The 26,576-nt window shown below is 46.0% G+C and overlaps 1 protein-coding gene across 2 annotated transcripts in view; it reads left to right on the top strand.

Annotated features, from left to right (window-relative positions):
- Positions 1-26,576, top strand: part of ERGIC2 (ERGIC and golgi 2) — a 796,925-nt gene that overhangs the window by 266,883 nt on the left and 503,466 nt on the right. For both annotated transcript variants that reach the window (XM_069628528.1, XM_069628529.1), the window contains exon 7: positions 13,889-13,929. In XM_069628528.1, coding sequence (XP_069484629.1) covers positions 13,889-13,929 — 41 coding nt within the window. The remainder of the gene's footprint in view (positions 1-13,888; positions 13,930-26,576) is intronic.

The raw sequence follows: 26,576 nt of genomic DNA, 5'->3' as shown, positions 1-26,576 counted from the left end.
CTGTTTCCAGCTATGGGTGCATGTCTCCCATGTGGGTCCACCGTCCCCAATTCCAGCCGTGGTCCCAGGGATCCCTGGCAGGGTCCCCATCCCTCACTGGAGGGAAAAGCTGTAAAACAGCCCAGCCAGAGGTACAGGACGTCCGGGGGTGCTGCCCCTGGCCATGGGTGTCTGCCTTGCACGTCGGTAGATGCCCCCCAACCCCCCTGCCCAGTGGCTGACATCGGATGACCTGGCAGTGTCCCCGTCCCTCCCCGGAGGGAAAAGCTTTAACGCCGCCCAGCCAGAGCCCTAGGATGGCTGGGGGTGCTGCCCCCCGCCTTGGGCGTCTGCCTCGCATATGGGTTGACCGGCCCACAGCCCAGTGGCGGTTCCAGGGATCCCTGCAGGGTCCTTATCCCCTCCCCTGGAGGGAAACGCTCGAACATGGCCTGGCCAGAGATCCAGGACGGCCGGGGGTACTGCGATGGGCGAAACAGATCCCCAATCCCAAGATCTTTTCCCATGTGGCCTAGTGCTCCTTACTGCTTCCCAGGGTTGACAAAATGGGACCAGACTCTCAATGTCGCTTCCCCCAGGGAAGCAGAAAGGATCTGCCCCTCCATGGGGATCTCTGAGGGGGCTGATCCTACAGGCATAGGGCCAGCCCCCTGATTCCCCCAAGTGTGTCTCTGGCAAAATTGCCCTATGTTGTTTTGCCTTCCTTGGAGGCAAATGGGTGAAAAACAGCACCCATCTGCCCCCAACGAAGGCAAAACATTGTGCCATTTTTTTTATTTTTGGTGGGGAGCTGTTTGGCCTGGTGGGGGTGGGGGGTAGGGGTTTCATTTTGCAGATGCAAAAGCATGTCTGCAAAATGTACATGCTGAAGCCCATTTCATTTCCTGATATCATCATCATGGCTGCACCCTGACCCCCAGGCACGTAAGGGAACGTCTTCCCCTTCACAGCCTGGGGGGTCGGAGGGAGCTGTGCAGCAGCGGCAGGGGCGAGGGGGGGTGAATCTGTCCCCCCACAGGTGATTAGTGCAGAGGACGAGCTATCTCACACTGTGAACGCAGTGTGGCAGATGAGCTAGCTTGCCCTTCGCACTTAAGGGGTTAAACAATACTGCCAATAGCTGTCATCTCTTATACTATCGTAATGGCTGACAACACCTCCTAATACCGACATATATAGTGGCCCCTTTTCCCTATATTCTGTTAATACATGTTTAACGGTTTCCTCCATGGCTGATAATTTACAAATACGGTATGATCTTTCTGATTTTGGGATACCATTCTCCCCTCTAACAACGGTCAGCACTGGCAACCTATTTGTGCTCAGAAGCAATATAAATCTGCATAACTGAGTTGCAGGGCAGAGCATAAAGTACCACTGACTTTTTAAAATTATGATCAACTCCTGTAGCTTTGAATGATTTCTGCTTGGCCATGTGTTAGTAATTATTTGACCAATTAATTGTATTATGCGTTAGGTGGTCCTAAATAGCGGGGTGTACTTGGCCATTAGGCAATTTTAGTCTGTTTTTCAAGTCTGTTGCCCTTTGTCTCCCATACTCTACCATATGTGTTGTGTGCTGACCACCAGGTCTAGGACCTATCGCACATACTAGGGTTGGGTGTTGTATTTTGGACATTTTCCAGAATTGAGCAGCTGGCCCATAGGGGACTTGCCTGCCTGTCAGTTTTTATTGTTTCCTTGTTCTCCCCACGCCCTTATTTTATGCTGGATGCTTACCTCTGGTAGTGGGGCCACTTAAACATTGGGGTTAGGGCAGTCCTTATATAAATATTACATTAGGAAAACTGCAGTGGCTATTGATTTTTTTAAAACGAATACCAATTTGTGGGACCAGATAGTTTTAGTAGCTGCATTTCTAGATTGTATAAGGACCCAGCTGAATACGGAATCAATTGTTTTAGCTTGGTTGTTATTTTAATAGTTGTTAAAGATTTATTTGGAAAACCTACCATGTTTTATGTACACTTATGTACTGGTGATGTTACTTTTTGGAAATGTACTATTTCCAAACAAAGAAAATAAGACCATACTGTTTTTATGATAAGGTTGGTATAGTTTTAATTCTGTGAATTATTACCATAGCATGTTTTTGAACTGAATATCTGACATACAGTATCCCTTATTGTTAGTATAGATTTTCATTTGTATTCATAATCTCCTCCACATACAAGTTCCCCCGCACTTTTTGTTTGACTTAAGAATTATTTGTCTGTTCCCCTGAGTGAGTGCAAACCTTTTTCCACACTCACTCCTTCTTTTACCCAATCTTTTGGGATAATTTGTATTTCTTTTTATGCATTCTTCTTGGAGTTATACTTTCCTCCAAGTTGTATGGCATCTGTCTTTTCACTTTTACATTACACAGCACTCTGTGGAGTTTTGCTGGGAGCCCTTTGGGGTATATTTGTATCCGTCCCATCTTTTCCTATTGTGAGATCAGCACATCCCACCTTATGTTGAGTGCTGAGGGGCTACACAGTATCCCCTTATTGAATAGATTGTGTCCTCCCACGTATTCCTCATCTTTGATAATTATCTTCCAGCTTGAGCTGCTTCGGAAAAAATGTTTCTCGACCGAGGGCGCTGTGCGGTCCCGTGAAGGCCTCCGCTCGATGGTCAACGTCATCTGCAGTACATGTAGCGCGTGCCGCGCCCGTTGGCTTCAGTTCTGTTTTTCCGACGCAGCTTCCGCTTCAAAAGAAATTACAGCACTCTTCGATTAGTTTAATTTAAAAAAAAAAGTCATGGCTTCACCTTCGAGGCCCAAGACAGATTTTAAGAATTGTCAGGACTGTGGGTCAAAGATGTCCATCCCCCACCCCACCATTTTCCTGTGGTGCCTCGACACGGAGCATCGTACGAAGGAGTGCAAATACTGTCAGGCGATGACTGACAAGGCTCTGAGAGTGTTTAAAGGTAAATTGGCAGTGGGTAGAATTCCTAAATCCCCTTCTGTTCCAAAAAAACGTACTGCTCGAAGTCGTTTGAGTCATTCTTCATCTTCCAAGAAGTCGAAGAAAAGACATCGTAGGTCTCCTTCTTCCTCGTGTGACTCCTCACCCGAGAGAATAATATGCCCAACTTATTCCGACTCCCCCGCTAAATGAGAAGAATTTCTGAGGGAAATGATGAAAATCTTCAACAGAAGCCCCTACTCCCTCGAAGAACAGAAGAAGAACCATGTCCCGGTCGCTCTGCATAAAGACAAGAGGGAAGTCTACGGCAAATCCCAGTGCACCCTCGAGTCCGGGACGCAAGCCTGACTAACAACGAGAGCCGCCGAAGCATCGAAAGATAAAAGGTTGTCTCGAACCTTAAAAAGCTGAGAGCCCAGCTCTTTGACGGTTCTGTCGAAGACAACTTCGACTAAAACATAATGGTTCCATCGACCCCCCCTTTAAGTCGGAATATTCGACACCCATATCAAAGCCATCGACGACTAAGTAGAAGACTTCGACGCTGTAGGCCTCAAAGCCTATTCTGAAACTTTTCGCATCCATTGAAAGCAACACAAGAGTAATCTCATAAGCCTCTACCACAAGAAGAATTCTTCAAATATCTTTCTTCAATCTATGAAGAACATGAACCATCTGATGATGACCAAACACCTTTTTGGTCTTCAATATGGCACTCCAAATGTGCCAGATGAGTTTATTTCAGATGAATCTAGGCTTAAAGAGCTGTATGAGAAACTACAATCAGTCAGTGGGGTTGATGAATCTCCTGAGCTAGAATTTGGAAAGCCAGATCCTGCACATTATGCTGATAGCTTGTATAGACAATTAATGAGCAAAGTAGTAGAATATTTGGTATGGAGTAGACCTGCTCCTCCTTTTCAAAAGGATGACTGAACTGACTTATTAGACCAAGGTCCACAGAGGGATCCTGTTTTGCCCTTCCACATTGCTTTGCAAAAAAAGGGTTACAACAAATTCGGAAACCAGATTCTATTTCTGCGGTTAATTACAATTTTCCCAAGAAATATAGACCATCAAGCAGTAACCCAGATTACTTAACCAAGCACCCGACTCCGGAAGGTTTGATGATCCAAGCAGCCATGTCCACAAAACAATCTGCTTACCCTACCAGTCCCGTGGACAGGGATGATAAACTGGTGGACGCTTGCCCGTGCAAAGTATTTACTGCTGGTAGCATGGCTTTGAAATCGCCAAAGGTAACTGGAGGGACAGCCCTAAAACCAACAGGACTCTGGGCTGAAAATGTGTATGAAACGGGGGCATCCTGCCATCAATATTTGATATTTTGCCACAATTTAAATCGTAGATGTCGACCTACCATCAGGTCACCCTTCTGCCTGGCACCACCAGACCTCTAATCTGGTCTTAACTAAGGAGTATGATATTGCACATACTATTGATGTAGATGCCATTTTGTAGCACCACAAGGGTTTGTACCTCAGTTCCAAGCCCATCACAGCCTTACCTATAACATAGGGTGTGCATCTCATTTAGATTGGTTGTCGGTCAAGAAAGTAATTCTCGATCATGTAAATGTATGTATGTATTATGGTTAGCCAATGCTTACCCTGTGTTGCACACAAGCTTATCTCTTTGTGTATTTGTTTAATTTGCTTCATTTGTTGACACTATGCTACTCACACAATGTTCTTTATGATAAAATCGTTGTGCATTTGCTTTATTTGTTGACACTGGGTCATTCACAAACCTTTTTTTATGTAAAGAAATTATACTGTACGACCTTATGGACTTTGCTTAAAGTACTGATCAAGTCTATGGTGTATATAGAATACAATAGAGTACAATCAAAAAGAAATACCCGCAGCTAAACAATAAAAGCTGTACAGATACCAATAAGTCACAAGGAGTTTCTCGATGTTACATTGAGGTGCTCAGCGAGACAGATATATGTTCATGTCTTGGTGATATATGTTTTATGAAACTAAAAATTGCATTTAAATTGTTGCAAAATTTCAAATATTGAAATCGGCAAATGCTACTTGTGCCTTATCTAAATTTTTGTTCATCCTGTGGGAGTGGGCAGAGGGGGAAGAGAGACGGCTTCCTGGCTATCATAAAGGATGGTAAAAAGGCAATGTGTGAGTGCCTGCAGTCAGGTCTGGATTATGCAGATAGTATTAGCAGATCCATGGCGACTAGCACCGTGCTGTGCAGATTTGCATGGCTGAGGAAGTCTGGATTTGCACTGGACATGCAATCTAGATTACTCAATATGCCTTTTGACGGTTCGAGACAGTTTGGTAGCAAGGCTGATGAAAGTCTGGAAAGGCTACAGACCCCAAAAGCGGCGGCTAAAATCTTAGTGCCGCCATTAGAAAGCCTTAACATTCCTACTCCGGTACATCATCTTGGAGGTGTAAGTCCTTTTTGTTTCCACTCCTCAAATGTAAGAGGGAGAGGACAAGCCATTCATAGAGGACAAAGCAGATTCTCTCTTGGTGGACGAGGGAGAGGTGCTAAATCAGCCCAAGCAGCGGCAGCTTTGCCCTCAGTCGCCTCAAAACCTCTGAGGCCTTAATCCACAAGACCCCCAGTGGGAGGCAGGCTATCACAGCATCTGAAAGAGTGGCGAGACATTACTTCAGATGCTTGGGCACTGGAAACAGTAGCCCAGGGATACTGCCTTCCTTTTCTAAAAAACGTCCACAGGATTATACACCGGGGAACTGTTCATTGAAAATGTATCTGCTAGCGAAAGGTGCAATAGAACCAGTACCTGCAGCGGAGAGGAACAAGGGTTGGTGGTACTCATATTTTCTAATCCCCAAAAAGGACGGAGGATTGAGGCCCATCTTGGATTTAAAGATGAACAAGTTCCTCAGGAAGGACAAGTTCAAGATGGTTACCCTTTCTCAGATCCTTCAGGCCCTCCAGCTCTAATATTGGATGGTATCATTGGACCTTCAGGATGCTTACTTTCATGTGCCTATCCATCACAAGCACAGAAAGTTCCTGAGGTTCGCAGTTGGCGGTTCTCATTATCAATTTCGTGTTCTGCCATTTGGGCTGACCTCTGCCCGATGGTTTTCACCAAGTTGATGGCGGTGGTGGCAGCGAGTCTCAGGAGACTGGGGATTCACGTCTATCCCGAGCTGGACGATTGGCTGATCAGGACTCGTTGTCCAGAACACAGACCCTGGAACATCGCAGCGTGACTTGCCACTTTCTCCACAAACTGGGCTTCTCCCTCAATTACAAGAAGTCAAACATGATACCCTCTCAAATACTCCAATTTATCGGAGCAGTCCTGGTTGCCTCCTCGGGGAAAGCCTTGCCACCCGAGGTGAGGGCTCATCACATTCTGCAGATGGTCACCAAATTTTAGGGTGCCCAGCGTCTTCCGGCCTTCAAGTATTTGAGGTTGCTCTAACTCCATGGCATCCTGCATTTTCCTGGTGCCCGAGGCTCACCTGAGAATGAGATCTATCCAATGGGCTCTCGGGACGCAATGGTCCCAATTCTCAGGCAGGATGTCAGACCACCTTCAGGTTCGAAGCAGAGTCGCACAGGACCTTCTGTGGTGGGCCTGCGAGGACAACATTCTGAAGGAAGAACCTTTTTGGCTGCCATGGCTGGAGATAACAGTAGTGACGGACGCCTCACGCACGGGGTGGGGAGCCCACATGAACGGTCTGACAATCAGCGGTCGTTGGTCTTCAGCGGTCGTTGGTCTTCATTGGAGTCCAAACTGCATATCAATCATTTGGAGCTGAGGGTAATTCGACTAGCGCTGAAAGCCTTTCTACATTCTGTTCAGGGAAAGAATGTCCCGATAATGGACAACACAGTGGCCATGTACTACCTCAACAAGAGAGGTGATGTAGGGTCACTACCATTGTGCAGAGAGGCAATGCAGCTCTGGTACTGTGCAATTCAAGAAGGAAGCTCCCCTATCAACATTTCACGACGCTGCATGCTCTAAGCAGGCAGAGCAGTCTCCCGCGGGTGGGAACTAGCTCAGGAAGTCCTTCAAGAGATCTTCACCTTTTGATGAACCCCTCAAGTGGATCTTTCTGGGACCAGTGTCAACTGGAAGTGCAAGCTATTCTGCTCCAGGGAATTTCCCCCAAGAGGAGCTCTAGGAGACACGTTCATGGTCGACTGGGAGTTTCCATTTCAGTACGCGTTTCCTCCCTGTTATTCCTCAAATGATCAGGAGGTTGACAAAGTTTGGGAAATCCATGATCCCAATTGCCCTGGATTGGGCCAGGAGGACATGGTACCCAGACCTTCTGGACATGTCCATCTGCCCTCTGATACGTCTTCCACAAAAAGAGGACTTTCTCTCGCGAGAGGAGGATCAGGTTCTCCATCCAGAGGTCAAAACACTCAGCCTTCAAGCATGGTTTCTGAGAGGCTGAGGTACAAGGAGTGGGACCTCCCGTAAAACGTAATGGAGATTTTGCTTTTGGCCAGGAGGCCAGCAACAAATCATTATACCGCTGTCGTTGGGAACAATTTCAGCAGCTGGTGTAGGGATAAGAATGTGGATCCATTTCAGTGTGATACACCTACAGTGTTAGCTTTTCTACTTCACTTAGCAAATGGGGGGCTCCAGATCACAATAAAAGAACAGAAGATAGTTTTACCAACTTTCTATCCCCTTTTCTCATCCTGGAACGGAGGAGGAGAGGTTACATAGACTGGACCCTAGGAGGACTCTCAGTTTTATATCTTGCAAATGTCAGAAATTCACTAGGACGACCAATTATTTGTAGGATATACAGGTCATAAATGGGGGTTAGCAATAACAAAACACTCTATCCAGATGGATTATTCTGGCTATCCAAGAATGCTATAAATAGGCTGGTAAAGTTCCCCCAGAGGATATGAAAGCTCACTCAACCAGGGGCATGGCTACTTCTTCCGCTCTTCCTGAACCTATTAAAGACATTAGTGCAGCAGCCACTGGGTGTACCATACACACCTTTTGTAAAACATTATTCCCTGTACACTTCTTCTACTCAAAAGGGAGCTTTTGGGAAAGCTGTCTTGCACTCTACTCTGTCCATGATAACTGCTAAAGAAAGATCTAAATTATTTTCCCACCTCCAAGACTATTACTGCTTTGGGAGGCTATCAAAGATGAAGAATATGTGGGAGGACACAATCCATTTTAAGAACAAGTTACTTACCCCTGGTAACTTTCTTTCGATTGGATGTTCGTTCCACGTATTCCTCCTCGTCCCTCCCAACCTACCCCACTTCAGAATTTACTTGTTTTACACTCTACGCTTTCGGAGTCTTCTAAATTCTAAGGAGGCAATAATAATTCCTCTAAACATGGAAAACAAGAACTGAAGCCAACGGTGCTGCGTGTGCTACATATACTGCGGATGACGTCTCCCATCGGACGGAGGCCTTCAAGGGACATTGAGCCATCGACACTATTGCACAGCGCCCACTTTATGTTCCAGCTTCAGCTGCTTTGGAAAAAAATGATCAAAGATGAGGATTACGTGGGGGGAACATCCAATCGAAAGAACGTTACCACAGATAAGTTAGCTGTTCTTCTCACTGCTCCTGTAACTTTTTGGTTACAGTGGCAAGCTAAACTGAATGGTTGGTGGCAGTGGTCTTATCCCACCTACTTTTTTGCAATGTTTACTACCAGGCTGCACTCACAGCTGCAGTAGCTCACAGAAGGGTCACAATTGACCCAAAATGATGGCTGTATTCTTTTTTTGTGATTTCTTGTTTGCTAGTCCGTTCTTGGTTCTTCTGCCGTGCTGGGTGGGGAGGTCCTGATCTGACTTTTGTCTTGGGTGGGAAGCCTTTGTGAAGCCCGTCAAGGCTCCAGTGTGTCTGTAAGGACAGGAAACAGGGAAGGACTTCTGTTCTTTGTCTTCTGGTGTGCCTGCCTGGAACCAAATCCAACTGGGGGGTGGGGAGGTGGTGGGCTGGATGTCCTGAAGGGACCACCACCAGCCAGAGTTTGAATGGTGCATGAGTGCTAATTGGCTGGGTTCCTGCAGAAGTCATGGATCCTTGAGGTTGACGAGAAGCTGACCCCTGGAAACGAAGAATCGACAAGCAAGAAGAGGAGAGATGTCCGCAGCTGCTTCCAGAGGACCGGAGATGCCTTCTGTGTAATCTGTGCTGCTCTACCCCTTCTTCCAAGCGTCAGGCGAACTCTGAAGAGGGTGCCTCTCCCCTTTAGACTTGTGGGACCAATCATTCTTGAGACTACCTGCATTTCTAGCCATCCCACGATGAGCTGAAACCTTCAGGGGCTTCAAACTGCCAATACCCTGGGACCTGTGGCCACTGTGCAGTGTATAGTCTCCCGAAGATCAAGCCTCCCAAAACTTTGGTGGACTCCTTCCAGACCTCCAGAGGCAAGATTCCACTGCAGTGCTGGTCCGAGAATCGACAGGGCGGAAATCGATCTTCACTGGTGCTTCCCAAAAGGTGGAAAAATCACAGAACACAGAGGAATCCTTTTACTGGAAGCCTCTTCACTCGACTGCTGCTGCGATATCCACTACAGTGTCCCTTCTTTCGTCTGCCTGACCAAGAATCTGGTGACCGGGTCTGCTGCTGCATCGTGGAGGCATCATGCTGCAAGCTTTTCTTCACTCCTAAGGTACTGTGAGACTCTTGGTAGAACTTGCAAAGAGTTGAATTGCTGCTCTTCTGTTGCTGGAAGGCTGATTCGTTTGTTTGAGAGTTTGCCCAGACCTAATGCCTGTGAACCTACAGGGAGTCTTCTCTGTAGTCCCTGACCCTTTTTCCAACAAATATTATGACTTACTTGTTACAGAATACTTCCTCTGGCACTTTTGAACTTTCTTCATCTGTGCCTTACCTGTTTTGCCCTCCAAATGGACTCGGACACTCGTAGCTAGTTAGGGATGGACTTCTGAGACTTCTGAAGTGTTAGGCCTCTGTGAAATTAATGCCTAAGTATTTACTTACCTTGTGGCGTTTGTTTAATTAATTGTACCAGAAAAAAAATATTGCAAATATTTTACTTACTTTTAGAATGGCAGTATGCAATTCAAAGGTATCACAATCTGGTTGCCTTACTGTGAATAATGTATTGGTTTTCCTAAAGTTACTTATTGTGTGTTATAGTATTTACCTTTTACCTTTACCTTAGTGTATATATAATTATTTGTATATGTCAGTGTTTCTATGGGTTTATGTGTATACTCAAAGCTCTTTGTACCACCTACAGCCCTGTTCTCCCTTCTACAATAAGCCTGGCTGCTCAGCCATTGCTAAAATATACTTGTGTGGTTCAGAACTATACTCCGAGTTGAAGCCCTGTGTCCCAAGTGAGTCTTCCAAAGTCTTACTGAATGTGGACCTTTGTAAAATTACCCAACACTTAACTTTGGTGTTGGCACCTTGGGATATGAATCCTGTTTATGGTCCTACTGGGCACTTTTTGTAGCTGCCTTTTTCCTCCCTTGGAAACCTGTGAGTACGGTCTTACAAATTGCCACTATCTAACTATAATTGACCATTCCATTGAGCCCCATCGAATCCTGTGGAAGAATTTTAATAGCTCTTCTAAAGCCCCTTAACTATCTCTGTAACTGACTACGCACCTGAACTCTAACAAGTTTTCCTATCTTAGAGTTGTACTGGGTAAGCTAGCTTATCTAAGTGCTAGTGTGATTTATCTCTTTAGGAAGCTGAACATACATACCAACAACCCTTTCCCCCACTTGTATGCATGTACATATGTAGCAGTATTTTGCTTTATAACTGTTTTTGCTCTAAAGTGAAGTTCATGGCCCACTTGGACACCAATGTCTTTGTGTGTATGTATATATAGTATACTTACCTTGTAGCACCTATTAGCCTAATATGCCTATTTATTAACCAACACAGGTGCATTCAATTTATTTGCCAGTGTGCAATATATATTGCTTGATGCCAATGTTTATGTTAACTCTACTTTACACCAAGCATCTGATCTCCTTGGTCTTACGCTTTGCTGCTCAGTCACACTACCGGTGAGAGTTTGGTTACACTTTGTGTGAACTCTTACAGGTCCACTAATCTTGGCTTCCAAGAACCCTATACCAATAGTCTTTCTGAAAATCTCTCCAACACCTACTGTTACAAACGACAGTCTTCAAAAAAACAATATTCATCCAAGACGCCTGGTACTCAGCGGAATGCCAGGAGTACATGACGGGTTCTGTATTGTAAGCCTTCAGAAGCTGCATTGTAACCTATCATCTGGACACTTGTTTCTAGCCCAGTATCTCCTTTAGTAATGTTTTTGCCATTCCTGTGCCGCAGCCTTATTTTCCATCTCCAGTATCATTACCAACAAACTGTACAGTCTCTGCCATTGGTGAACTTGGGCTTTTGAAACTATTTTCAACCTTTTTAAGAGCTTGTTGGTTGCTTTATTATAACAGCAAGCACTTACCACATTTACATGACGCACATCAAATCCTGTGTGAGATGTGTATTACCTTTAGAATAAACCCTGGACTTTGAGACACCCTGACCCCATTTGACAGCCTTGGCGCATGGAGGGCCCCAGTTGATCCTAAATTCTTCTGGTGTTCCATGTTTTGGAAGTGTCGCATCGAAGACATTTAACTGAACCCATTTTAGAAAAGTTAATCACTTGTAATTCTGCATTGCCCTCTTTCATGCACAGCAAAAATAAAGCTATATTTTTTATAATGTATAGTGTGGCTGGTATTTACTGCACGTTTAAACACATGCTCTCACCTGGACATTTTAACCCGGGTCACATTTACCACCACCATCTGATGGACTGAAGGGACAATATATTGCCTAGTTGTGGGTAGAATCTTCTTGCACCCTGACATGAGGAGAATTGTCCAAATAACACCAAGGCTGGGAAATTGATTTTGGGAAATGAGAAGGAGCAAAACGAACAATGAAAAAACGTATCAAGCTCCCCACCAAGAGGGTGAAGGCCTGAGAGGTTTGATAGTGAAAGAGAAACCGCAGATGGGAAGCTTTGGGTACCTAGAAGAGGTAGCACAGATTATCTGTATTTGCGATTGCATTTCTATAGAGCCCTTTACTACTGGTGGTCTTGTTCAAAATTGTCTGAAGTGGCTGGTTTAGTGTGAAGTGGGTATATGTTCGCTGTTCTGAAATCACTGCTTTAACTGGAATCTTTCAGGTTTCAGTATAGGTGACCATTTGGACAGGGTTATTGAAATACTTCCTAATCTACATGATTACTAAGTGCATGTTTGTGGGGCTGTGTCGTGCGAACTTACTCTACCTCAGCTCATGCTGTATCTTTTCTGTGGGGAAAATAAGGATGTTAGCCACATGTGTACTCTTAGTATTGTCTGCATGCCTCAACAACCTGCCTTGGGTTGTCTCTGACTGCTTTCCCCATTACCAAGCTACAATTCTACTTTCTAGCACGGAATGCACATACCAGCTAAGCCGTATACAAATGCAATTCAACAACCATCCCAACAGATGTCCCAACACTACTCCTCTACAGCCAAGTTGCATACAACAGTTCTGGCCAATGCGTCCTAAAACCAGAGGCACATAAGGATCCCCCTTTGGAAACACACCACCTCTATGTTCACAACACTGAACACCTAGAAATGTACCCACATGCAAAGCTTGGGTACTTCTGCATCAACCCAAAAACAAAGTTTGCTTGCATGTACCCTTTCTCACCACTAACCTAACCTACTCTCACTTTCAGACCCACTGGAGTTCATGGAGACCATACAAATGGCAGTTGAGCGTGGTATAAATCCCAATAATGTAAGTTAACACATCACATTATAAAGGCAGGCTTTAGACAGTTGAGCTATCACCCTACATTACCCATACTAAATACTAGGGAATGACACACAACCCAGCAACAAAGAACATTGTAAAGCAGACCTAGCTGGGCAGAACCCACAGAGCTGTTTCGTAATCACAAATTCCACTGCAAACTTCTAATAGACCTCACAAATTCTTTCCTCTGGTGACACCTATTGGCTCTCTACAAGAGGTGCCCAATACTGCTTCCCCCTTCACTTGTACCCCGGTTTGTCTTGTCCCCGATTAAACAAGTCAAAGATGACGACCTCTCCAACCACTGGACAAGACACACATTTTGTTTTTTAAAAACACCACATGAATAGCCATTATCAGATTAATATTAAGCTCTGCTCTTTAGTCCCATCACACTCCTCCCACACCCTTACATCGGCGGGAAACTAGACCCAATGCACTGTAGTCGTATCAGATGTTGGGCTCTTCCCTTCAGTTACCCTATTCCCTTGTGGCTGAAAATATGACATTACCCTAAATGTCATTTATAATGAGTGGAGGAACAATTGGGTATTGTAGAATAGACAAAGATACATTTTACAAGCTAAAGGAACAAATGAAAGCTTTCTATATCATATCTGGTTTGTGCGTGTCTTCGCTTTCTGTGCTCCTGATTTCCTAGAGTCAAAAAGCAGATCTGTTTGCTTACAGCATCAACCCATGGTAATTCTCTTAACCTTTTAGAAAGACAAATATGATGCCTAGGTGTTCACATTGGTCAAGTCCTTCAAGTCCTTTACAAATTAAATGAGGACGATGCTTACTAAACCAGATTGCCTTAAGATCTGTTTGTTTTAAAGTAGGAACATAAATTGTTTCTGGCTGTGATGAATATGGGAAGACTGTCTAAAAGGGTCTTCTGATCTTAACGCATTGTCTTAATTGTAAAGTGCCAAAGAACTTTCGCACCTCTGCCAGCCCTCTCCGATGAACTCATCCTGAAGCTGGGCTATACTAAGACATTTAAACTAATGTTCTTGAGTCTACGCTCTCTTTATTTGACTTCTGAGAGCGTGCACTTTAATGATGATGCAAATCCAGACAATTTTTTCAATTTTTATCTTTTACAGGTAATATTTGATCTTTCACCCCTTCAGAGACAGTGGCATAGGTAAGCAACACATTTTTGTTCAAATTGAATAACCGCTTATAAAACCTTAAGTGTTCTGTGTAAAATATCCGAATTTTGTTTTTGCTGGAAAAATGGAGTTTAAATATCTGTTCTTTGCCAATAAGTGTGGTGTGGCGAAGTTTCCTGCTTGGCGTTGGGGCCCTGTTCCCTACTAGTCTAAATGGCAGGCCTATGCTTCTGCAGTTAGCAGGTCCCAGTTATAGGAGCACTAAATGTCTTAATTTTCAAGCAAGATGGTACCCTCGTTAAAAATTGTAAACCCCAAACCAGTATTTCATGACCCCACGATTTGACTCTGGAAGTTCACTCGGCTGTTCTGCAGACCAAAAGTTATCAAAAAGTATTCTGAATATGGTAATATCCACAGACACGCTGCTAGGTCATTGAAAACAGCAAAACAGTCAACATTGGTTGAGAAACAAAGTTCTGACTGCTGCAAGCAGCAGGGAGGTGATTTATAGTTGCTCAAAATCCTACATTCGCTTGCGCTGGGAGGCGAGGCCCTCTAGTGAAATCCAAAATGGCTGTAAAACTCATGGCCTCTACCCTGGTGTGAGCCACCCCTAAGCATACCCAGGAAGAAAGTTGCTTGGACTAATCATAATAGATCCCTCTCCACCACCTCGCACCCGCAACAGGTGCAGCCTGTTACTTTGGAAGCCAGCCTGAAGGAAGGGCTAATAACGTATAAAAACTCCCAACCCTGTGAGATGTTGGAGGAGTGGAAGGGTTATTTTGGAGAATGTCTGATAGCAGCAGAAGGCTGGAATACAGTGACTTGTAGATGGGGTTGGAGAAACAGAAGCTGGAGGAAGTAGAGCTATAGGGGGGAAATCTTTGGAGAGAATAGTTACATCAAGGATGAAAGGGGGAAGAGTTATTGGAGGTTGGAAGGATCAGAGGAAGGAGGTTTGAGATTGTTTGGAGGAAGTTGTGAAATCATGAGGTGCAGGGATGAGAGGTTAATGCGCGAGATGTATCAGCAGGTGGAGGTAAACCTCTGGAAATGGAAAGGTGTGTAGTTAAGGAAGGAGTCGAGGTTAATGAGCAGCACGAGGGCTATCTGGAAGCAAAGGTGAAACATTAGGAGTGGGAATGATGAGCGGCTCATGACTGATATGGAGTTGATTAGGAGACGCTCCATCTAGAGGAGTGAGGTGAATCCAGGATGTGAGGATGTCAAAGTTGTTGCAGAGGAGGACCACCCTGTGAGGGAGGCGCCGGATTAGGATTTTCTAGGATTAGAAAACCCTCATTCATAGAGGTGGAACCTATGATAGGTACAGAAATAACCTTGTAACGTGGCAGCAAAACGGGTACTCCTGGTCCAAAGGTAGTACCGGTCGAAGGAGCCTGAGGTTAGGAAACTCCAAACCGAAAGCTACAAAGCCAACCTCCTGCCTCAAAATTCTGGCCTTTCTTTGTTTGGTGAGGAGTGCAACATATAAGAGACATGAAGAAATGTTATGAGATTTATTAAAACCATCAATATAACACTCTTGCTTTTGTGGATCCCAACCTGCCATATTCTGACATTTGGTATGAACTTTATTATTTCATTGGTGAATCCAAGTAGGACCCTGGGATCAAGGATGCAAACACTTTGTTGTCTGTTCGTTATTTTTATTTGGGGACACTGTCTAAGAAGGTGCCAACTGAAATTATAATGTGGATCTCCTCACCATAATAATAACCATAGTCTGGAAGGCATTCTCCAAGGAAATGTCTTCTGCCTGAGTTGAGTAGTCCTACCTTAAGGGCCTCTGGAGACAATGTCGTAGTCTCTAGATTACGCTCAAGGATGCCTTATCTCTCCTCCAATAGCATTGCTGTTTTACGGGGCTCCCAAATCACCAATTTAGTCTGATCTAGCTGCAGGTTTTATGTGGTCAAGTGACTGAATCTGGCACCAAGTCTTGCAGGTGGAAGGGTAATTGGCCATAGCCAGAAGAAAGATCATGGGGATTGAGTATTTCAGGTAGCCCCTCTTCCTTCGATAGGTTCAGGGGCTTCACCAACTGCATCCACCTCAGTGGTAGGTGAGTTGGAGGAATATTCTTTCCCTCTTGTTTTCTCTCCTTTAGCCTTAGGTTTCCCTTTTGGCTGGGCCTTGGGCTTGGCTAAAGGAGCCTTGGTCTGAGACCCAGTGCGTGGATGTTCTGCAGTGTCCCCCACAAGACCCAAGTCTCTGAGGTTATTCCCTAACAGAACTTTTCCAGATACCTGCCCCTGTACACAAATGGGTATCCTGACCACCCCACCATTCACAGCTAAAGTGACGGGCATAACTGGATACCTGAGGATAGACTGAACATACACTGAACATCTTATGGACGGGGGCGTTGGGAGTCCACAATGAGTCCACACAGTGAAGCACACGCTAATATAACTTAGACCAGGATGTACACAAATACTGTATTTATTTTAGGCATTAAATACACACTACAAATGAAACAAGCAGGTGATACTATCTCACAACACTCAATAATAAACCTATATACAGTCACCATAGGTTCTTAAAATGCATCATTGGCTTAAATCAATAAAAAGTTAGTGATGCAGTAAGATGGAACCAAGTCACAAGAAATATTCCATAGCTTCAGAAGTCCAATCTAATGAAGAATTGGGCCCTGTGCCCAAAAGTCACAATGCTACTCCCCAGAATGTATCTGATTCAGGTAAAGTACTTGTGTTGGTGAATGGTCAAGAGAAGAGATTACACAAAGTTACTGGTCAGTAATAATGTTTCGAGGGATTGGGTCCTCCGACGTATTCCATATCTATGACAGGTAATCACCACAGCTGTGCTGCTTCGGATTTTTTTTACAAGTTTCACTGCTGAGGTGCGACAAACAAAAAGCAGTGGGAAGGAAGGATACCAAGGCAGTTGTTCTCAGTGCTGTACTATGGAGGACAGGGGGAGACCAATGTGTTGCGTTTACTTACTCCCTGACTCTGATTTTCCCAGAAGACTGGATTGGTCGACTCAGGGTCGCTGGAGGTTGGTTTTCCAGCCGTTGATTGCCGTGAGAGGAGCCCAGGAGCTGTGGGTGCAAGGATTCTTCCGGTCTGGTCCAAGAGCAGAGTGAAATCCCTGGTGATGGAGAAATACAGAAGGCACCGATGCAGGCCTCTTCTTCGGGACACTTCACAAGATGGACAAAGGCATGTTCCAGCGATGGCCACTGCACACGGGCGTTTTAACAGTCACTCTTAACGAAGACCTTCCAGAGCAGGAGCCCTTGAAGATGGGAGGCTGCAATTCATCAGGAAGGCTACTTAAACCACACGCTGGCTACCATCAAAGTACCGGTTGAAAACTGGAAAAATCGTTGGTTCTGGCGGGGTAGCCCACTGGAGAGCTGATCAGTCCACCGGGTGGCCCAGGGACACTTCCGTTGAGACTGGATGGTCCCACCCGTCCAGGGGTTGAAGTACCGCTCAGGGTCTTTGTAGGTCAGGTAGTGCAACAGGGCTTCACCGGGCCAGACACAGGAAGGGATGCTGGGCTTCTTAAGTAGTCTTCTTCAGGATCTTCAGTTGGCTATTATTCTACACAGGATTCTTGGCTCCAATGCTGATCCAAAATCCAGCCTGGAAGCAAATCCAAGCCCACCAATGGTAAGGATCCTGCACCACTCCAACAGCCAGCAGTGGTCCAATCGGCTCCACTGTTGGTTTCACTCATGCCGAACACCTAGTCCTTCAGGCACCACGGATGTGGAGTGGGACAGACAGTTCCACCCCTTCCTGACCCCCACACAAATGCATAACTAGCCCGCAAAAGCTGGAGCTTTCCCAGGCGAATGCATGACTTTATATGGGATTTATTGACCTGGCAAGGCAGAAAGAAGGCCTTACAACAATATGGCCAAAGAACAAGTGAAAATGATATGGCGTGGCCACTTACGTGGCTAGTGACGTTTTTAGTAGCCATACGTGGGAAATGCGAATGTGCACTCAAGAAATGACACACAAATGGGAAAAATATTATTGCTTGTCTTTAGGCACATATAAAAGTGTAAAAGGATAGGGTGATACAGAAGTATCTCCGTTGCACGGCATTGTAGGATGCTGTGTGCAATGTTAAAAAGTGTAAAAGGGAAACATACTTTCCCAGTACTGATAGTCTGAAGTACTGATCAGTTTCGCCATAACATAGTGAGCAAAAGGCCAGGGGAGTGAAGCAGAAGGTTTCACTACCCTTTACAAGAACAGGACTGGTTCAAAAACAAAAGCAAGAAGTTTGGGGGTCCATAGAACTATGGACGGAAAGTTGACAAAAGGAAAATCTTTCCTAACACTCACTCCCCAGGCTAGGGAAAGGGGTGTCTAATCCACCCATGGATGTTTTTCCTGTTGCAGTCTGTTAGCTGTTGTGCACCTTGCCCATGCTCAATGGTGAAGTCATAGCCTTGAAGGCTTATGGACCACCTGAGCAACTTGGGATTCTCTCCCTTCATATTTGTTAGACTCTTTAAGACCTTATGGTCCGTCTGCACAGTGAAGTGAGCTCCAAAGAGGTAAGGGCTCCGCTTGTGAAGGGCACACACTATGGAAAACATTCCTTTTCTCCAGTTCCCCAGCTGAGCTCTTTGTCCTTATGCTGGCGACTCATGAAACATATAGGATTTTCCCAGCCTTTCTTTTCTAGCTGTGAAAGGACAGCACCAATCCTCTGCACAATAAAAGGTCTCTGGTAATTAGGTACCCTTCTCACAATTCTCAGTCCAAGTGACTTCCTTTGGTTTCTTAGGAGTTGTGAGGGCAGTCGGAGGGGCAGCCATGGGTCCGTAGTCTGCCATGAAGTTTCTGTAATACCCAGTGAGGTCTAGAAAAGCTTTCAGCTGGCTATGGGTTGTGGTGGTTGCCCGGTTTTGTATGACCTGTACTTTGCTGGGAAGAGGCTGAATCTTGCCCGACAATGTTCATGCCCAAGGTAGGTCACTGAACCCTGACCAATCTGGCACTTGGTAGCATTTATGGTCAGGTGGGCCTGCTGAAGAGCCTGCAATACAATACCAAGGTACCTAACAACATATTCTTGCCAAGTAGGGTTGAAAACCACTGTCATCCAGATAAGCCATGCAGAATTCATCCAACCCATGCAGGACATGATTGACCAACCTTTTAAAAATGGCAGGTGCATTCTTTAAGCCAAAGGGCATTACCCTGAACTGGTAAAGTCCTTCCAGTATTGATAATCCTATCTACTTGCTATTTTCTGTCTGGGATATTCACTGATACCCTGCAGTAAGGTCGAAGGTGCTAAGGTACTTGGCAGCACCTAGCTTGTCCAATAACTCATCAGTTTGTGTCAGGGGGATGTTCATGTTTCTTGGTGATGGCATTAAGAGCTCTGTAGTTCACACAATCTCAAATCTGAGGTACCTGCTTTTGGTACCTGAACCACAGGACTGGGCCAAGGACTACTGGAGGGCTCCCCCCACCCTCCCCCTGACCACATTAGATCTAACATTTTGTTGACCTCAGACTTTGTGGGATCTCATTTGGTCTGACATCCTATAGCTCCTATGTTTGGTAGGCACTGTCCTCCAGTGTCAATGGCATGCTTGCACCAAGGTCTGCACTTACCTTGCATTTGCCACCAGCTGCCCGCTCTCTTATTTATCTTATTTATTCTAGTATCCCATGTATTGCACTTTCCCCTCCCTCATCCCTCATGCACTTCCCCTCCCCATGCACTTGCATGATCTGAATGACACCTGGCCTAGTAAGCTTGTTGTCTGTCTTCCCTCTGTTCCCCCTCCCCTCCCTTCCCGCGTCGCGCCTTGAAACACTTGTGTATAGGCTCGTTATAAATGCCATATCATATATATATCATATCAAGGTGGTGAGCCTGGGTAAGTGAGAACAAGGGGGGGGGAACTGCCTTAGTGCAGTCTTTACCACACCTTTCTTCTGTGGAGTGTGAGAACCCAAAGGGTGTCTCACTAGCTAGTCCTCAGGGACTTGTCACTCAGGTGGCCAGGGTACGGCCATCGCCTTTGGAACCAGTCCCTGGGAGTGAACCAGTCGGGAGGGTCACCTGAGTGAGGGGTCCTCTGGGAGTGGGGTGGGGACACCCAATGGTGAGACGCGGTATTCCCCCCCCCTTGCCAACACTTCTGTCCCATCCTATTTTATAAGATACAATGACTTCCCAACTCACCAGCCCCTTTTTATTTTAACACAAACACAGACTAGGACGAGGGGGGCTGAGCGGATGAGGAGTACTGTCAAAACACACACTAAGGCACGCAAGACAGACCCTTTAATCTGGACAACAGAATGTCCTGTTAAAAAGGACAGGCAGGCCCAACCCTAACCACATGCCTGCAACACATTAAGCTTTCACAGGTGTTTAAAAGGAGCCTGCCAGGGAAGAGAAGTCAGTTGCTCTTGGGAAGACGGGAGGGAGGCTGCAAGGCTGTCCAGCAGAGGATCCGTACCAAATCCCAAGCACCCAGCCAGCAGGTCTGGGCACAAGAGAGGACAGCTCTTCCTGAGCAAACCGGGCTGAGGAAATTAAATTGCCCGGAGACTGAGCATAAGTTAATGGGAGCCAGAGGGAGCCAAGCAAAGGGAATTACGTTTCCAAGAGGCCACAATGTTTTGAAAAAGGCGAGACCCACAGAGTGTGGGCGGTCCCTCCTTTGGAGTGCTGCATAGGTGTCTGCTCTTTCCTCCCAGGTGAACGGCGAAGTTCGGGAGGAGGAACAACCAAGGCATCAACACATCCGGTGAGTCGGAGAAACTTGTGCAAGACAGGACCGTGTTAAAGTGAAGGTGGCAAGCAGCAAGACTAAATCTGGAGAAAATGAACTTTGACGTGTTTTATGAAAGACGCGAGTGAAGAATAATAACTGATGACTGTTAGAACTGTCTAACGTGAAGTGAAGGTCGAGTTGAGCGATACTTAATAGCAGAGTTGACCGACACCGCGGGTGTGTCCAATCGAAGGTCTCTGTTTTATGTATCACACGAAGAAGCGATCAAGGAGAATTTGAGAGTGAAAGTTAAGTGAATGGAAGTGGTCCTGCAAAGGTCTGAGAAAAATCCAATGCACAGTCGAAAGTCTTCGATGTACTTGGCCATCAAGAGAATGCGTTTTGAAGGGTCTGAGCCCGACCGAGGAAGGCCCAACATAAGCTGTGAATCCTATCCTGTGAGAACTTTAAAATCCAAGAAACAAATGAACTTTGTTTTGTGTACATACGCCAGGCTCCTACGACCAAGAGACGTTCTTGTTGGGAGAGACTTTGTTGTGTAAAACCCTGGCCTGGGTCCTAAACTGCACCCTCATGCCGAAGAAGCCAGAGTGTGATCTGCTGCCTGAGTGTGCCACTTTGTCACGCGCTGAAAACGTGGGTAAGCTACCTTCAGTACTCGGTCATTCTGACCTATTATTTCATGAACACTATTTCTTTTACATACTCAAATAACAAATGGGTATGGGAAACTAGTGTAAGGATTGGCAATAGGTTTTGTAGTATAGGCCCTTTTGTTTTGACCGACTCCATTAGGACTGTTATTTGTTGGTCGTAGCCTGCTCCCAACCTTAGATTTAGGGTTAAATAGGCATTCAGCCAACCTGTTGAAGTTCAATAAACACCCTTGAACTGTGATCACTGGTCTTGTCTTCACTATTTGATACATGCCTTCCTTACAGGAGTCAGTTGAGGGGACATTTGACATCCTCAATAGAGCCGTCAGAGGGGCAACATTGGAACAGGTCAGGGAGAGGTTCAGAAACCTACTCTTCCCTATCTGAAGCCAAAAGTAGGGCTCCCATTTGAACCCTAGGGGTGAATGCCTTCATCCTATTCACATGGAACACTTTGGGACCCTGACCAGGTTTTCCATGGTTCACCAAATAGTTTCTCACCCATTTTTTCAACAATATGGCAAGTACCTTACCACCTGCCATCTAAATCTCTAGGCCTTATACGATTAGTAATCAGGATTTCTTGGCCTGGGGAAAAATGCACAAGTGAAGCTTTCTGGTCATACCAATGTTTGACCAGTGCTTGTCCACCCTTCCACTTGTCATTGGCTTGAGCAATCAGTAAGGCCATTCTTTATGAAGCCTAACACAGAGTCTACTACATTGGTAGTGACTGGGAGAGTGACCTCTTTCCTTGACTATGGCCAGGGGTCCCCTGATAAGGTGAACAAACAAAAGTTCAAAGGGGCTAAAGCCAACTCCTTCTTGAGTTGCCTCTCTGTAAGCGAAAATTAAGCATGTCATCAGGAGATCCTACTTTCTCATCTGGAGCTTCTATCAAGATTGTATCATGCGTTGGAGAGTCCGGTTGACCCTCTCAACAAGGCCATTGGTATGCAGATGGTATGCAGATGGTATGCAGATGAAAATGTACGATTCCCCATGTATCGGCTCCACATGGCCTGCATATGTTTGTACTTGGAAGCAAATCCTAGTAAATATGCCCAGAAATACTATTGCAACTGACTTGGCAGTCAGTCTCCAGTGGGATGAGTTCAGGATATATTGTGGCATGATCATTGACTACAAGGATACACCTACTGCCAGAGGATGTAGGAGGGTCAAGGGGACCAACAACCAACGTCAATCTCTAACCCCTCAAATGGTATACCCACTTCAGGTAGTGGTACCAATGAGCCTGGATCTTTGCACTACTTTTTCCAGAAATATAACAAGTAGCGCAACTCCTGCAATGACTTTCTACCTGTGCCCCATCTAAGGCCAGTAGAAGTTCACCACTCCTTCTTGATGCCAAGATGAACTGCAAGGGGTCTTCCTGGGCCGATTTCAAGAGGAAGGGTCTTACCTGAAGGGGAACAACCAACCTCTAATGGTCTCGACACACTTTACAGGAGCATACCTTCACAAAACCTCATGTGTTTCCCAGGGGCTTCACCCTCCAACTGGGAGCAGGCCTGTCTCCTTAGGCCTTCAAGTGATGGGCACTCCCATTGGCCCTTACTAAACTCCTGCATTGAAGGCCCTTCCGTTCTGCAAGTAAACTCTGCAGTTCAGGGTGATCATGGGGATTGAGTATTTCAGGTAGCCCCTCTTCCTCGACAGGTTCAGGGGCCTGACCAACTACCTCCACCTCAGTGGTAGGTGAGTTAGGGGGAATATTCTCTTTCCTTCTTAGGAGTTTTTTCTCTCCTTTTTAGCCTTCGGTTTTCCCTTTGGCTGGGCCTTTGGCTTGGCAAAGGCAGCCTTGGTCTGAGACCTAGCGCGTCTATGTTCTGCAGTGTCCCCCACATGACCCAAGTCTCTGAGGTCATTCCCTAACATAACTTTTCCAGAGACGTGCCTCTTTACACAAATGGGTATCCTGACGACCCCACCATTCACAGCTATAGTGACAGGCATAACTGGAAACCTGAGCGGGGGACCATCATCAAACTTAGTGGGCATCAGAGAAGCTGTGGCCAGAACGTTTGAATAAACCAGAGTGGAATCCACTACAGTTCGACTGGCCCCAGTGTCCCTAATGGCAGATGTCTCTTACATCATCGAACAGCACACTATCCTTAATATAATGCTTGGTATTATTGGGTCTGGAGGCATACACCTCAGCAACTCTAGGGTTCCAGGATAGCAGGGAAACTAAAACTAACTCAGATCCTATCCCACAGGGTCAGAAATCTAAGGAGCAGGGATACCCCTATGATCTCTTCATCTTCATAAGGAAGTGCCAGATTCACAGAGTGGACCCCCAAGGTTTTACCCTTACAGCTGGGGTCCTCCTTCATGTGCTCACTTGCTCCACAGGCTACATAAAACCCACTGGGCATTTGTATTTAGTGAGGCTTGAAGTGTCCACACTCCTGCTTGGGATAGTCCATGAAGTCAGTGATGGAACCAGGCAATAACGTAACTTATGAAGTCCAAACCCTAAGGTGAATGGGACCTTGTGCCCTAAAGTCAAAGAAGCCACTACGTTTCTTACCGGATTGAAGTCTCTGTATGCAGGTTTCAATAGGCTTGTGTTGGTGATGGTCTAAAAGTCCTACAACAATTTTACCAAAGGTAAGAAAGTGTTTAACTTTCTTCCAGACCCAAGGCTACCCGACCCAGGTTCGACAACCAAAAGTTGAGTGGGATGGAGTAAGGAGAAAGACTTGTTACCAATGTTGTCCTATGGAGGACCGTAGAGACAGATGCACTGTATTTACTTATCCCACCACCCCCAACACTGATTTTCCCAGATGCCGATGTGGATCTGCTCGATCTTTCGCAGTTTGTTCCGGTGAGAAGTGCGGGTTCAAGGATTCTTCTGGTCAGGTGCAGTTGCAACATGCAACCAGTGTAGATGAAGAGATGCAAGAACCACAGATGCAGGCCTCTTCAGGATGCTTCACAAGTTGGAGGACGGAGAGTCCCAGCGATGGTGACTTGCCGAGCATGTGTTTGGCCTGCATCCTCTGGAGAAGGGACTCGTTTCATGGACCATGTCTTCCCCTGTGGCTGGAAATCCTGTTTCTGATGGGCAAGCCTTCCTGCAGTCCGAGTCCACTGCTTCTGCTTCTTTGTTCCCAATTCCCATTGTGGCAGGTTACACCAACTACTTGCTGTGTTTCTGTGTTGTCCTCGGGCCCCCTCCAACATTGTGGAAGTCGTAGCAGAGTCCTCTTTCCAGCTTCAGCCAAGTGGTGATCCATTCTCCTAAGGTTGCTGACAGAGTGGAACTGCCGAATTAACCAATACTGTTGTCAACGTTGTCATCTGAAAAGGACTCTGCACCCTTCACGCCAGGGCCTTTAATGATGAAACTAACAGCGTGAGTAGTTTTCCGTAATCACCCTGACTTATTGGAAGTTGTTGCTTTTCGTGATCAGAGTTGGAGGTTCCTGGTGCATACCTGTTTTGAAGCTCCCCTTTTCCTATTTGCGCAAAGCCCATTCCTGCATACAGCTTGTTCTGACTTTTGGTGGTGAAACCGGAGTTTGGGCATCCTGTTTGGGGTTCCCACCTGGATGACTTGGACAGGTAGCTGCCCCTTCCCTACCTGGCAAATCTAACCTACAAATACTATGACAGTATTGACTGACTGATTAGTAAGTGTAATACTTTCAGTTAGATTTCCTCATCTAGCCCAATGTTCTCTTTGGGAGAACTGAGAGTAACATTACAGAGTATCCATAACGTATTCTGAACTGGCTTACTTACCTTGAACGTTGCTTAAAATTAATTCCTAGGATAGCACTTGGACTTGTGCTCTTTTGTGCTGAACTCTTGGTGTGCCTTCTTAGCGGCTTTTTTCAACACTTAAGGTTATTGTTAGTTTTATTGCTTGAACTGTCTGAATTCTGTGTGGTGGATCCGTCTGTTCCAATTTCGAGCACAAAACCCTGATTGTATATGTGGATGTATTGTTTTTTTTCTTACCTTTTTACTATCTTAAGCTGTATATGTATTGTTAAATATAAGTATTTCTTCAGCATGGGGTCTGGCATGGATTCACCGTCGTCAGGCTGGGAATCCTTGGTAAAGAAAAAATCAGTATCAGTTTCGTTTCTGATCTGTCTTTCTTAGTAGTAACCAATCACTGGTCTCTGGGTCATATTGCCCCCAGCCAATGACTGCCCTCTCCCTAAACCCCTCCCCTGGCAGCCATCCTCAGATTTTTACCGCATGTTCAAGTGTTGGAAGTCTTCGTGCTATAGCTCTCGAGCTTTTACTGCGTTTTCATGCTTTTTCAAAGAGATTTTCTAATTTTTCGGTTAAATCGAGCCTCCAGCTACACCGTTTCTTTATCCGATCAACAGGGACCCGTTTCGGATTTTCCTACGCCCCTCAAGGGCGATGTTTCGTCGAGTTACGCTTCTTGGAGGATTCCAGAAGTTTCTGAGGCCTACATCGTGACCATGGCCCAGGAGAAAGGAAGCTCGACACCCGGATCCAAGCTGTTCAGGATTTGCCCTGGATGCCAGTTACAGAATGTATTCAAGGAGGACGAGCATTCGAGATGCCTCTACTGCCTCCACGGAGACAAAACGCACATGGAGAAGGACTGTGCGCTTTGCATGAACATGTCAGAGCGGACTATGAAGGATTGTCGTACCCGTCTCGCCAACTGGCTGGAAGGCGAGACCCCGTCATGTGAGAAGAGGAAGAAGTCTGAGTGGTCTTCTAAGTCCTGTGAGGGCGCCCTGGCGACGGGGGCCCTACAGAAGGCAAAGCACCGCAAGTCCACGGGCACTGGTCGGGCTCCTCGGCTGCCAGGCAGGGCGCATCCTCACCGACGCCATCAACCACGAGCCAACTCTCTGGCTTGGGGAAGAGGAAATCTGAGAACCCGGCTAAGCTTCTGGAGAGGCCCCAGTCGATCTCGAAGGAACCAGCTGAGCGGGAACAAGGCGGTGACCCCCCCCCCCCCAAGGTGAAGGCTGCAGTCATGCACAAGGTGCTGAGGGCCTTGATTCACCCAGCTAAAACCTCTATCGAGGAGGTCACAGCAGCCCTGGAGCAGTCTGTGGAAATAACAAGGGGGGGGGGTCCTGGGAGACTCTCTGCCAGACATGAGTCCTGGTTACAAGAGCCTTACCCAGAGTCTTTAGCTCACTATCTTTCACAGAGGAGAAATATCCTAAACATCAGTCTTTGTCCTGCCCTGGGACAGTCCAGC

Source organism: Ambystoma mexicanum, chromosome 12 (genome assembly GCF_040938575.1).
Source record: "Ambystoma mexicanum isolate Mex_15411 chromosome 12, UKY_AmexF1_1, whole genome shotgun sequence".
NCBI lineage: Eukaryota > Metazoa > Chordata > Amphibia > Caudata > Ambystomatidae > Ambystoma > Ambystoma mexicanum.
This window is presented reverse-complemented; position numbering and strand designations above follow the sequence as displayed.